The sequence below is a fragment of the Rattus rattus genome, chromosome 6 (assembly GCF_011064425.1).
Source record: "Rattus rattus isolate New Zealand chromosome 6, Rrattus_CSIRO_v1, whole genome shotgun sequence".
Lineage (NCBI taxonomy): Eukaryota > Metazoa > Chordata > Mammalia > Rodentia > Muridae > Rattus > Rattus rattus.
The window spans coordinates 109,787,737-109,801,240 of NC_046159.1; the positions used below are offsets into that span (position 1 = coordinate 109,787,737).

The 13,504-nt window shown below is 44.0% G+C and overlaps 1 protein-coding gene across 1 annotated transcript in view; it reads right to left on the bottom strand.

Annotated features, from left to right (window-relative positions):
- Ahcyl2 (adenosylhomocysteinase like 2) overlaps positions 1 to 5,968 on the bottom strand; it is a 145,921-nt gene extending 139,953 nt beyond the window's left edge. Inside the window, exon 1 of the mRNA XM_032906822.1 lies at positions 5,554 to 5,968. Coding sequence (XP_032762713.1) covers positions 5,554 to 5,922 — 369 coding nt within the window. The 5' untranslated portion in view covers positions 5,923 to 5,968. The remainder of the gene's footprint in view (positions 1 to 5,553) is intronic.
- Positions 5,969 to 13,504: the final 7,536 nt, after the last annotated feature.

Below are 13,504 nucleotides of genomic sequence, written 5' to 3' on the forward strand. Positions count from 1 at the left end.
TAAGAGTAAAAAGAGAGCCAGATCCATTCCATGAAGTTGTCCTCTGACCTCTGCATGACCCCCATTGCACACATATATCCCCCATCTATCTCCTCTCTCTCTCTCTCTCTCTCTCTCCCTCTCTCTCTCTCTCACGCACGCACACACGCACGTGCATGCATGCACACACATACACATACCTTTTTAAAAGCCCTACCATGAAAACAGAACGGTATTACTTAGAAATTCAGCTCACAAGGACTCTGAATAAAAGTTGCAAATCTGAACCCTAACCCTAACCCAAAACCTACCCTAAACCTAACCCTAACCCTAAACCTTACCCTTACTGTAACCCTAACCCTAAACTTAAAGAAAAAGATAAGAAAAAAAATGTTGCAAATCCTTCCCTCTTTCTCATTAAGAGAAAGTAGACCATTTATATTTGCTAATTTGTTCAAATAGCTGGAAATTTTTGTTCTAGGTGTCTTCTTCAAAGCATAGAACATACAACTGGAACAACGGCCTAGAGCAACATCCTGCTATTGAAAATCTACACAATTTGCTCTCCAAAGTCAAACAAATTAGGAATCTGTTCACTCTAGTACATTATTTACTGTACTATTATGAGACAAATTTCTTAATCTGTTTCCTCAATAAAACAAGGATAATACTATCTTTAAGTGCTCTTTAAAAGATTAAATAAAATAGAACATATCAAGCTGCAAGTACAAGGCCTAGTACAAACTGAGAACACCTAACAAGGGGGCTGGAGAGATGGTTCAGTGGTCAGGAGCACTGACTGCTTTCCAGAGGACCTGGATTCAATTCCTAGCACCAACAGGGTGGCTAACCAGACCAGCTATAACTCCAGTTTCAGGTGCTACTGCCCTCTTCTGGTCTCCTTTAGTACCAGACACACAAGTGGTGCACAGACATAAATGTAAGCAAAACACTAATACATGTAAAAATCAAAAATTAAAAAAAAAAAAAAAACTAACAGTACACTTCCCTTTCTAATTCTCAAAGGTTTAATCAAAGACTGATTCATAGAGAAGGGACTTAATGAACAGAAGAAAACTGTTAGCTCAACAGAAAGGAACTAGATTCGTAAATTATTAAAATTATTAAAATTATTAAAAATAAGGATAAAGCCAGGCATGGTGTCACATGCTTAGAATACTAGAAGGTGGAAATAGATCAGGAGCCTGAGGCTAACCTGGGCTGTATATAGAACTATAGGGGCGGGGTTGGGGATTTAGCTCAGTGGTAGAGCGCTTGCCTGGGAAGCATAAGGCCCTGTTCGGTCCCCAGCTCCAAAAAAAAAAAAAAAAAAAAAAAAAAGAACTATAGGGGCCAACCTAGGATAAACAGTAAGTCTCTATCTAAAAGAAAGGGTGGGGTAAGGAATACATTATCGAGTTACAAGTTAATTACAAACAGGAGGCTAATATCACTAATTTTAAATTTCTTCCCTGTGTAAATGTTCTACATATCTTCTAACTTTACAATTCTGTGAGGTTCTCATTTGTCCAGTCTTCTCCCATTTTCTTCCAAAAAAAAAAGCCTGATTCACTCTCTTCGCTTTGGTCTTGGAATGACCTAAGCCTTAGCCAGACAGACACACCTTAGACACACCTGAGTTCACTCAGAAACCCTCAGATTCCTAGGGGAAAACCGGAGACCAAGATCTAACAGCTCAGAAAGTCTGTGTGGCACAGGGATAAAGACATGGGCTCTGGGGACAGACATGGGTTTAAATACCTGTGCTACTTTTCAGATGTATAACCTTGGGGTTGACACTACGCTCTCTGAATCACATTTCCTCATCAGTAAGACTGAGATAATGCCATCTGCATTTCATAATGTTTTTGTCAGGATTACAGAAATGCCTGTAACAACTCCTGGCACCTAAAAGGCCAATTAATGGTAACTATTATTAGGGTCCAACTGCCAATTGCCTTACTGAACATTTTGCTAGGCTGTACTTTTCTACTGGCAAGGGAGTCACACCGCTCTCACATTCCCATGACTCCATCCAAAACACTCAATTTCAGTAATCTATAATTAACCAAATCAAGGGCTTAAACAATTCAGGGCAAGAAAGCATGAACATGGCTCAACTCATTCTCTCCTGACAGCAACAAAGTAAGTACAATGCGGATAGGTTTGCCAAGAAAAATATGAAGTCTGTTTGAACATAGTCATTACCGATAGTAACATAAGCTCACACTAGCTGAGGTTCTTAGGCTTGTGGCCTTATTGCCAGAGTTTCAGCTTCTCGGAAATCCTCTTCTGCCTTCTTTTCTCTGCTGTGCTAAGCATCCATTTCTAAGGACACATGGAAGAAATGCTCTTAACTGCTGTCACAGTCGCTCAGGATGGAACTTACTTTCCCATTTTATAAATTACTACTTGAGAGATATTTACTGAGTTCACTTAAAGTATGCTTATGGAGAAAAACTTTACATACGAGTCTCATTACCACAATGACAAGATCTGACTATAGAGTACAAGTTACAGGATGAAGGCAAGGGCCAAAAGTAAAATGTGACCAAGCAAACTGTTCCCCATCATGTTCATTCTTATGACAATTGAACTTGAGCGGTCTGACTCTTACGTACTTCCTTTGTGAGGCTGACCAGAGTAACAGAACCAAAAAATGACAACTGGTACAAAGACAGGAAAAGAGAAACATCAATGGAAATGTAATAACATAAATAAGTTTTCTGTTAATTAAAAAATAAAAGCAACAGTCACCATTTACACAGCTAAAGGCAACTATTTTGTTCCTAGAATACCCAATCCCTCCACACACTTTTAACAAAACAGTAGGGAGTCAAGAACAGAAAGACTTATCAAGATGATCTGAGGAGTTGGGGATTTGGCTCAGTGGTAGAGCGTTTACCTAGGAAGCACAAGGTCCTGGGTTCAGTCCCCAGCCCCGAAAAAAAAAAAAAATAATAAAGATGATCTGAGAAACAAGAAAGACTTAACAAATCAAAACAGCTCAGTCTTTCCTTGAGTGACATCTACATAGAGAAAATGTAGTCAATTCACTATTAAGAAAACTTGAGATTATGCTCTTTAAAAACTGCAAGTCAAATGTGGTACAAACTTCAAATCCCAGCACACAGGAAGCTGACACAAAAGGATCATGAGTTCAAAGCCAGCCTGGCTGGCCTCAAACTCACTATATAGCTAAGGATGACCTTGAACTTCTGCTTCTCTTGTCCTCAGTATGGGGGTTACGGCTGAGCACCTCTGTGTCTGGTTTATATGTTTCTGTGGATCGAACCAGAGCTTCTTGCCTGCTAGGCAAACACTCTATCGAGTGAGCCACGTCTACAGCCCTAGACCTTGTCTTAAAAAAAGAAAGACAGACAAAAGTTCAGGCCAGGTGTGGTGCCATACACCTGCTATCTCAGTGCTCAGAAGGCTGAGGCAGGAAGATTACAGAGGCCAGCCTCAGCTACTTAGTTCCAGGTAGCCTGGGCTACAGAGATTGAGACCCTAACAAGACAAGAGAAAGGCGAGAGGGGGTAAAAAAAAAAATAAAGAGAGAGAAGCCAAGCTCAGCAATGTGCTTACTTAGGTCACACAGATGCATCCTTGCCCAGGACTTTACCTGCTGAGTGTTCAGCAAATAACACGGGCTTTTGGTGAGGTTGCAAGTGTGAGGCAAGCTCGGCCCTGTCTTCATAGCCCTGAGGCTGCTGAGTAAATCTAGAATCATGGAACATGATTTTGAGACTTATTAAAAAAAAAAAAAAGAAAGAAAGAAAGAAGGTGGCTCAGCAACAAGGAAAGAGTCCAAGAAGCACATTTAGAATTAAATAATAGACTCTAGGGTACTGGCCTGTGCTTTTTTTTTTTAATTCTTTATACAGAATCTATTGAACATTACTAATATGTATATTTTTCCAGAGAAGATCACAGTAACATACACTTAAAAAAATGAGGAGAGAAACAATAAATTCTAATAAGTTATCAAGATTCTACTAGAGGTACCAAGTTCTATGTGATGAACACAAACATTTTCAATCCTGAATTATAACTAATACCCTCATTTTATAGAAGAAATTACTTTATATAATTTGCAAATTATTCAAAAGTTAATACTAGGGAGGGAGTGCTATATTCAAACCCAGGTCTGTACCTAAGTGTAAACTTCACTCTAAAAGTAACTTATTAAACATTTTATCCTTAAAAGAACTAAATTACAAACTTTAGAAGAAATAGTCACAAGAAAAAGATTTGGCCAAAGTTACAGGCCATCTTAACTCATGAGAAATATGCTTTGGATTTCCTAATTTTGACCTAAGTACTTCCAGCCCTAGCCCAGGCTGCCTCTTTTAAGTGTAATTCCTCCACTTAACTATAATTGCAAGGAGAGGGGAGGACGACACACCAAGCTGCAAAGGACAAAGCATGTCCTAAAGCACTGTTAGTTTCCTTCAGTCTCGCCTCTGACATCATTTAGCACTACCTTTGAGAAGTCAGAATGAAAAAGTTAACTGCCCTAAGTCATGAGATAATTACAACAAAATGTTTTGCTGGATCCAAGGTTCACCTAAACTCTACATAGTAAACCTAATGTACACTTCATATCTTTTTTATTGTTGTTCTGACAGAACAAAATGTACCTATCATAATGAAAAAAATATAAATCATGGTGTTCATATTGTTTCCAGGAAATGAAAGCCATATTTTTTTTAGATGATCCACATCTCTTGTGTTTTTCCTCTTGTGCCGACTTAGCATCGATAATGGGAGATAAAATGAGGGGGGGGGGTAAAGGGTATAGCCAATATATAAATAATATGGGGGGTATTATCATTACACGTATCTGTTCAAGAAGAAAGCTGACAGCTCCAAATGATTACTTTCCAAAAGTAGCAGGCATTTCTTCCTAACACTTTCTTCTCACAATAAGGATAGGAATGAAATAGGCATTCTCCTCAGATACAATCTAGTAATCCTAGAGACCTCTTCAGAGTGAACGAAGCATCTCTCCATTACCCTACTTCAATCACAGTACAAGAGAATTGCAATGGCTAGAAAGGAAGGGCACAGATCAGTACTACCCTGTGGAAAGCTGTTGGCCACAGAAAGGCAGAAAGTCATCATCTGTGCAGAAGCCAGGCAACTCCTGAGCTCTCATGAGAGCTAACTACTGCTTCCTCGTTCTCCAAGGAAAAAGATCTTACTACCCTTATCGCTGGAGGGAAGGTTTTTCTATGCCGCGGAACAGCCCGGAAAATTACACGCGGAGTGTGCTGGAGGCGGGGGATGTAGTAGTAGGTGCTTCTCCTCCCCTGCCTCGTTCAAGTAGTAGTGAAGGGCGCTACCTCCATGTTATTGGTAGCGAAGTCTGCCCGTGGTACCTGGAGGCTTCGCTTCTCAGCGGAGCACCGGGTGGCGGCCGCTCTAAGAGCGGGTTCAAGGGTGGGAAAAGACTCTCGGCTCCACGATCTAGAGGGTGTGGAACGGGGTGCTGCCGTGCCGTGAAGGGCCGCCGCTCCCATGCCCGCCCTCCCCGCCTCTCCGAGAAGAGAGGCAGCCCGACCCCAGTACCTTCTTGACCGTGCGCGGCGCCTCGGTGACCGTGCCGTCGGGGCTGACCAGGGCCTCGCCGCCGTCGCGATGCCGCTGGTGCTGGTGATGAGGGTCGCTCCGCTTCATGGCCGACGCTTGAGGGACCTTCCCTGCCGCAGGGCTGAGAGCCGCGGTGGGCCCCGAGCCCGGGCCAGGGGCCGGGGGCCGCTCTGCCGCGGGAGCTGGAGCTGGAGCCTCTGGGTCCCCGCCACCCGCTGGGGGTACCATGGCGCCCACGGTCGCCGTGCTCAGTCCTAACTGGGGCTCCACCTCAGAGGGGCTCAGATCCTTCAGCTCCACCTCAGGCACCTTGGCGGCAGCGGCTGCTGACACAACCTGCACCGACATCACCGCCTCCACTGCAACCGCCGACTCTGACTCTAGCTCCAGCTCCCACTCGGCCCCGCCTCCCGCCTCCCTTCCCCTTCCCTCCCCCATACCCCCACTCCTCCCCTCCATCGCCTCCGCTCCCACCCCCTTCCTCCGCCCGCTCTCTCGCCGCCAGCCCGGCCTCTCCAGCCCGCCCCACCCCTGTCTGACTCACGCGCGAGGCGCCACGGAACCTGTAGTGCGCTTGCTCCGGGCTGCACGCGTCTAGAAGATCGTGGGACCTCAGTACCCAACTTGCACTGCGCGCGCGGGGGGGCGGACAGGCCGCAGAGTCCCCTGGTAGTTGTAGTCCTTTTGGCCTTCCTCTGGAAAGTAGTAGTCTGTGGAGAGGGAACTCCCAGGACAGCGACTAACAGAAAAGTATAAAAACGGATGACGCGGCGGAATAGATGAGGAAAATGTCTCCAGAGGGGTTGCGGTTTCCGGAAAGGAATGCCAGAAACCCCAGGGAAAGTGGGGGAAGAATGACTCGCTCCCTTGACGGCGTGAATTTCCTCCGGGGTGTGCGCATGTGTGCGATCATGTGGGCGGCCTTTAAAGGAAAAGCGGCATGTCAGGTGAGTTGAATTCCGGCTCCAGGCGAGAAGGCATGGTTTTGCTCCGTTAGGAGCCTTTCTTCAGTGGGATGGTTTCTAGAAGAAATCAAATAAACCATTTCCTGCTGCCATGATTTCTGGCGTACTCTTGAATTAAGAAACTAAAATCAAGCCCCGAAAGAAAGAAATCTCGTCAAGGTAGGGTGGAGTACGCAGCAGTAATTTGAACATCTGAAGCATGCATCGCCAGTATCACCAGTAATAATAGTTCAAGGTCGGCTGAGCTATGAAGCAAGACCCTGGTTTGGTTTTGTTTTTTTTTTTGTTTTTTGTTTTTTTTTAAAGTTAATTTCCTTTCATTCCACCGCACACATGTAATTAAAGGACTCGAGTTAAGAGTTTTAAGATGATATCTGGGTACTGGGAATGGGGCCTCGGTCCTCTAAAAGGGCATCAAATTCTCTTAACTGTTGGTCAGCTTTATTTTTAATAACAAAAATAAAATAAAATTGTGTACCTATTGGGTAGGTCATAGGGTAATCCCAACACTCAGGAGACTGAGACCTGAGAATCAAAAGTTTGTTAAGGTTATCTTTGACTGCTTAGCCAAACCCTGGCACAAAAACAAGAAAGTTACCAGAAACTAATGTTCTACTGACGATAGATTTTTTTCTTTTAAGAATTGTTCTCCAATAATCTTTTAATGATAAAAGGAAATGTTTATAATTTTAAAAATTGGACTAAACGCCAGGCAGTTGTGTCACATGCCTTTAATCCCAGCACTTGGAAGGCAAAGGCATGCAGTTCAAGGCCAGCCTGGTCTATAGAACAAGTTCCAGGACAGCCAGACTACACAGAGAAACCCTGTCGGGGAGGGGTGAGGGCCGTGAAGAGATAACAATAACAATAACAAATTAGACTGGGGCTGGAGAGATGGCTTATCAGTTAAAGGCATGCTCTTCCAGAGATCCTGAATTCCATTCCCAGCAACCACCAGGTGACTCACAAGCATCTATAGTATGCAGTCTGATGCCCTCTTCTGACATGCAGATGTGCAAGCTGCTAGAGCACCCATACTTGAAAGAGGGGAAGGAAGGAAGCAAATTAAACCAAAAAGCAAGAGACAACACCACACTTTCTAGGGGTCAGAGAGTTGGCTCAGAACTTCAGAGCCCTTGCTGGATTTGTTCCCAACAACTACATTGGGGAACTCACAACCACCTGTAACGCCAGCTCCGGGGGATGTGACCCCCTCTTCTGGTCCTACAGACACACATGTATACACGAGCTTAAAAATTATTTTTATTGCACAGTCTTTAAATTTTTATGTGAATATTACCTAAAGGGGGAAAAAGCATTAACATGTGGTTGACTCTTTTAGCATATTATGAAGTAGGCTTTTTTATTCCTAAAGAAACTGAGGCAAAGAGGATCACAGTTTGTGACTGCTCAGAAAGTGACAACAGCCCTAAAAGCTCCCTCAGACCACTGGCCAGCTCATCATGAGAGAATCTACTTTTTTCTAAGCAAGAATAAGACAGGGCTGGAGAAATGACTCAGTGGTTAAGAGCACTGACTGCTCTTCCAGAGGTCCTGAGTTCAATTCCCAGCAACCACATGGTGGCTCACAACCTCCTGTAATGGGATCTGATGCCCTCTTCTGGTGTGTCTGAGTAGCTACACACCAGTGTAGTGTAGTGACAGCTACAGTGTACTCATATACATAAAATAAATTATTCTTTTTTAAAAGATATTTATTTATTATATGTGAGTACACTGTAGCTGTCCCCAAAATAAATAATTCTTTAAAAAAAAAAAAAAAAAAAGAGGGCTGGAGAGATGGCTCAGAGGTTAAGAGCATTGGCTGTTCTTCCAGAGGTCCTGAGTTCAAATCCCAGCAACCACATGGTGGCTTACAACCATCTGAAATGAGATCTTCTGGCCTGCAGGTGTACATGCAGGCAGGATGCTATATATATAATAAATAAAAAAACCTTTAAAAAAAAAAAAAAGAATAAGACAAAGGGGGAAATCACCTGCTTGAGCTCCTGCCATCTCTTACTAGTACCCTGGAAGTCTCTTCATTTGGTAGCTGTCATTTTCAGGTCTCCAGGTCTGTGCTGAAGGACACCTGAGCACTGCTATTGCCACAAACCCCAAAAGTCTGCCAGACACAAAAGCTTATTAGGCTTTCTCCTCGTGTGTCCAATTTTGATCGTTTCCTTCCTCTTATGAAGAAGGGGCCCAGAGCTCCATCCTCCAGCTGCTGGGCAGAGGCTAACAACTTTATTACCGATTTCTTTCCTCCCCAATACACAAGGGAGCTTCAGCACGGCCACCTGGCATACGAGGAGCTCATACCCAGCAGCTGCTTACCTGGCCAGCCACTAGAGTTGATTACCGAGCAGAGAAGTGATCCTTCAGTGGGATGTGGTGATGAAACATAATGAGTTTGAGCCCTGAAAAGAGACACATGTGTAGCCCCTGTTTATGCAGATTCTACCATTGCCTGGAACCAACAATCAGACCACAGTCTTCATACTTTTTAGCTCCGTCTTATTCATTCGCATACTTTTTAGCTCCGTCTTATTCATCTGCTGCTTCCAAGGCACAGCTTTGTTGCTGAGGCAAACCAAGCATCCATGAAGGTGGAATTATCACATTAGAAGCCTTAAGACTACACAAGTCTGTTAACTATTAAAAGACGTTTTAGGCCTACAGGTCTCTTCCCTTCATCTGGTTTATTCAGCTTCCAGGAGCCTGGCAGACAGTAATAATCTTCCATGAGGTATCTGACCAGTCCAAGAGAGAAAATGAAGAAACTAATGCTGAGGGATTCTGCAAGGAAATAGGCCAGCCAGATCACAAGGAGTGACGATCGTCTGGCATGGAACACCTAGTGCCACACCGTGCGTGCGCAGCCAGCCGATCAGCAGACGTATGAAGCAAACCTCTTATGTGAAAGCAAGATAGGGAGATAGGAATCCTGGTGTGCAGTGAGACCTTGGGTTCCCCCTCCAACAGCACAAGAAAAGAGGTAGAGGCTAACACTTTTAAATTATAAAACAACTGGTAGTGCTCACATGTAATCCCAGGGGGCTGAGGAAGAAGGCTTTGTGAGTTCAAGGCTGCCCTGGGCTAGACTGAGCCGTTAAAGCCTGCCTAGGCTACATAGACCATACCCCACTACCACCAAATCACTTGGAGACTTATGATACTGTATTTGTGACGGAGCATGCAGTTTCAAGGAGGAAGCATCCAGAAAACAAAAGCACAGTTTAAATGAAAGCCTGTAGCAGAATTGTTTTTTTTTTCATTAGAAAACTTTAAATAGAAAATTTTTGTTGCGGTGGTTGTTTGTGGAGGTAGGAATCTTCCTGTGCAACCTAGCTGGCCTAGAACTTACCATTTAGACCAGGCTAGCCCAAAACTTCAGCAAGTCCTGCCTCAACCTCCTAAGTGTGCTGAGATTACAGGTGTGCATATTCCTGTGTAAAAAAGGAGGTTTTCTAGCTTTTCCTCAGATGGTGAAAATGGTAGCTTATATTCATTACATGCATTTTAATGTATATTTTGGCATAATACATAAGATTATGTATTGAACAGCTGTGGTGTTCCTTTTTTTTTTTTCTCGTTTTTTTATATGAGCACATTCTTTTCTTTACCTCTCAAAAGCAGAGCTGCAGGCACAGTTCAGCGGCAGAGCATTTGCTGCACATGCTCCAAGGCCTGGGTTCCATTCCTAGCACTACAGTAAGAGAATACAAAACCACAGGAGATTGAAATAAAACATAGGAGAGGGTGGGGTGGAAACGATGCAGATAAAGTACACATTTGAAACTCACAAATGTGAAAATACGTAAGTTAGACAACCTGCTCGCGAAGCCCAAATAATGAAAGCCCAAATTCCAGACGGGGAAAAGAAATAGAGGAGTTAGGATACAACAGTGATGGAGAACTTGCCTGGCTTGTATAAAATCCCAGGTAAGAGCAAGAATAGCAAAGAAGCCACTAGATGCCTAGCACAGTCTCTGAAAACAGGCCTCTGCTGACTTCTACCATTATGGAATTTCAAAATTCTGTAGACAAAAAGTATGATTCCAATGTCTAGAGTAGAACTCCATAGAGAATATGAGTTCGTTCTGGCTACATAGCATGACCCAGTCTCATAGATAGATAGATAGATAGATAGATAGATAGATAGATAGATAGATAGATGGGAAGGATGGACAGACAGACTGGCAGACAAGCACTTCTGCAGGTAGAGGCACTTACCACCAAGCTGACGACCCGAGTTCAAGCCCCACAACCCATATAATACAAGAAGAGAACCCAGTCCCATAATCTGTCTTCTGACCTCCACATGGCACCCACACATGCTTTTATACACACATAAATAAACAAACGAAGAAATAAGTAAATGTGAAAAAGCTAAAAGACCAAACAAACACAAAGCAATATATAAACTGCATCTGAAATAAGAAAATATAAGAAGCATGGAGGTGCCTGCTTATAGTACCAGCTTATCAGAAGGCTGAAGCAGAATTGAGAATTTAAGGCCAGTATGACACGTATACAAAGTTACATGCCAGTCCGAGCTATATAACAAGACCTGAGCCAGGCATAGTGGTTCATGCCTTTAATCTCAGCCCTCAGGCTCTCTGAGTTCGAAACCAGCCTGGTCTACAAAGCAAATTCTAGGACAGCTAGGGCTACATAGAATAACCCTGTCTTGAAAAACAAAAACAAAAAACAAGGCCTGAGACCTTGTTTCAAAACAAACAGTAGAAGGAAATCCGAAAAATACAGACTCTTCCTCTCAAAAAACCAGAGAACTGACTCCTGAAAGCTGTCCTCTGAAAACTGCATGGCACGTGGGCATACCCACGTTTACACAATAAGTAAACATAATAAAAATGAATGCTTATATGTGTGCACATGGGTACACATACCACCTTGAGGACTCCAGGGACCAAACTCAGGTAGTCAAGCTGTTACCTGCTGGGCCATCTGGCTGATCCTGCCCTGCATTTTTCCGCGGTTCTTATGCTTGCAAGGCAGGCCTTTTCTCTCCAGCCCTGGTTCCTAGTCTGTTGTTCTTTGTGATTTCCTTGTCTTTTCAATTTTTTACACCAAAAGCTCAAGTGAGCGGGGGAATGGTTAGGGCAGTGCAGTCTGCTTTAAGGAAGCTGGGGCCAGGGGCTTCCAGAGGACCCAGGTTCAATTCCCAGCACTCACATAGCAGCTTACAACTGTCTGTAACTCCTGTTCCAGGAGATCCAACATCCTCACACAGACATACTTGGAGTCAACATAAAATAAAAATAATTAAGAAGGAAACTGGAACTACTAGAAGTAGGAACTGAAGTCTAAGGTTGAGAGTGTGATAGGGAAACCCAAGAACCCAGGCAAGGCAGAAAGCAGAGCTGGTAGGGAAGTGGTTCTCAGGGCAGCAGGAAACCAAAGGCACCCCTTGAACCTAGAAGTGTTTCCTTAGGAACTGGATTCAAGACTTTTAGATGGAATGGTGGTCATTGTTGGGAGTGACTTCTGCCACTCCTACAGAAATCCTGTATGGCTGCCTGTTTGCTTGGGTATCACACAGAAAACAAATTGCGTTAGTACTGCCCTCTAGTGTGCACAATCTGCCACTGCAACCATACACGTTTCCATTTGAAGGCCCAGACTGATCTCAATATTCCATCCTGTACACAAGCGACCTTTCAAAGAAGAAAAGGAATGAAGAAAAGAAACAGTTAAATGCTCCTGGAGATGAAATGAGGAAAAGAAAACTGTAGTGTTGTTTTTTATTTTAGAAAATAATAACCAACACTGATCAGTTGTTTTAAATGTCAAAGTTTTTTTTTTTTTTGTTTTTTTGGGTTTTTTTTGTAAGCCTTATTTCTGTACAGAGCTGGGACGGCAAGAATGAACATCACATGTAAGTGCAGAGGAGGGGGTGGCCTGAGGGAACACAAAATGGGGAATCTGAGAGTGAATTTCTGCTGAGCCAGAAAGCGGGACTTCAGAATCAGAAATACTGGACCGGTGCCTGTGCCTCTCGGGCTGTGGGGTTGCTTTACTTTGCTGAACTTGTTTCCATGCAAAGAGCACCTCTGGTTGGATCCCTGTCAACCTGAAACCTGGAGACCATGCCTGCGTGCCAGCATTACCAGTAGCTGAATAGTTTGGAGCAGCCTATGAGGCCTTTTCTGCCTCAGTGTCTTGAGGGGCCTAAGAACCTGTCAGGGCCGTGAGACTGCATGAGCTGGATCCTGTGGAAGGCTCGGAAGAGTGCCTAGTAAAGCCAGCCCTGGGTGTCAGCTGTCAGTGGTATAACATATCTACATGACACCTAGGGTAAAACCAGCATGCCCTTTCTCCTCTTCCTGGAACCTGCTGTCCCCGTCACACACAGCTGAAGAAGGGCATACTCCTCATAAGCCAGGTCAGCACTCCACAGTATCCTCAGGCCTGTGGCTCTCACTGCCTTTTCTCTACATAACTTAACTTGTGACAGAACTTAGAGTCACTTGAATCCAGTTCCCAATCTTCTGCAGGTAGCTTAAAGAAGCAAACCAATAAGCTTTCCTTGTGTTTGAATTCCTTTGACTGCCCAGAAAGGAAGCTGTGATTCAGAATGTACCTGACCTAACATCTCTGGTAGAAGGCAGAGCATGCCACCCTTGCAGTGGTGGGACCCGGGATTGGCAGGAGCTGTGCCCATCTATATACATGAAGAAAACACTTCCCACAGCCACTCAAGGGGCATCCTGAATGTCTGCTCTTGATTCTCTTTGTTTGGCCACCGAGCATCTTTTGTCCACTTACAGCCAAGTAGCCAGAGAGGGTAGCCAGCATATTACCCTGAATCAGCCTAGCTGTCAGTCATGACCACACCAGCAAGCTCTCCACTGGTCAAAAAGGACTCGGGAATACATGGAAGTTCTGGACCAGGTACATAAACCAGAGCTGGGGCCGGGGAAAAGAAACACACGTGAACG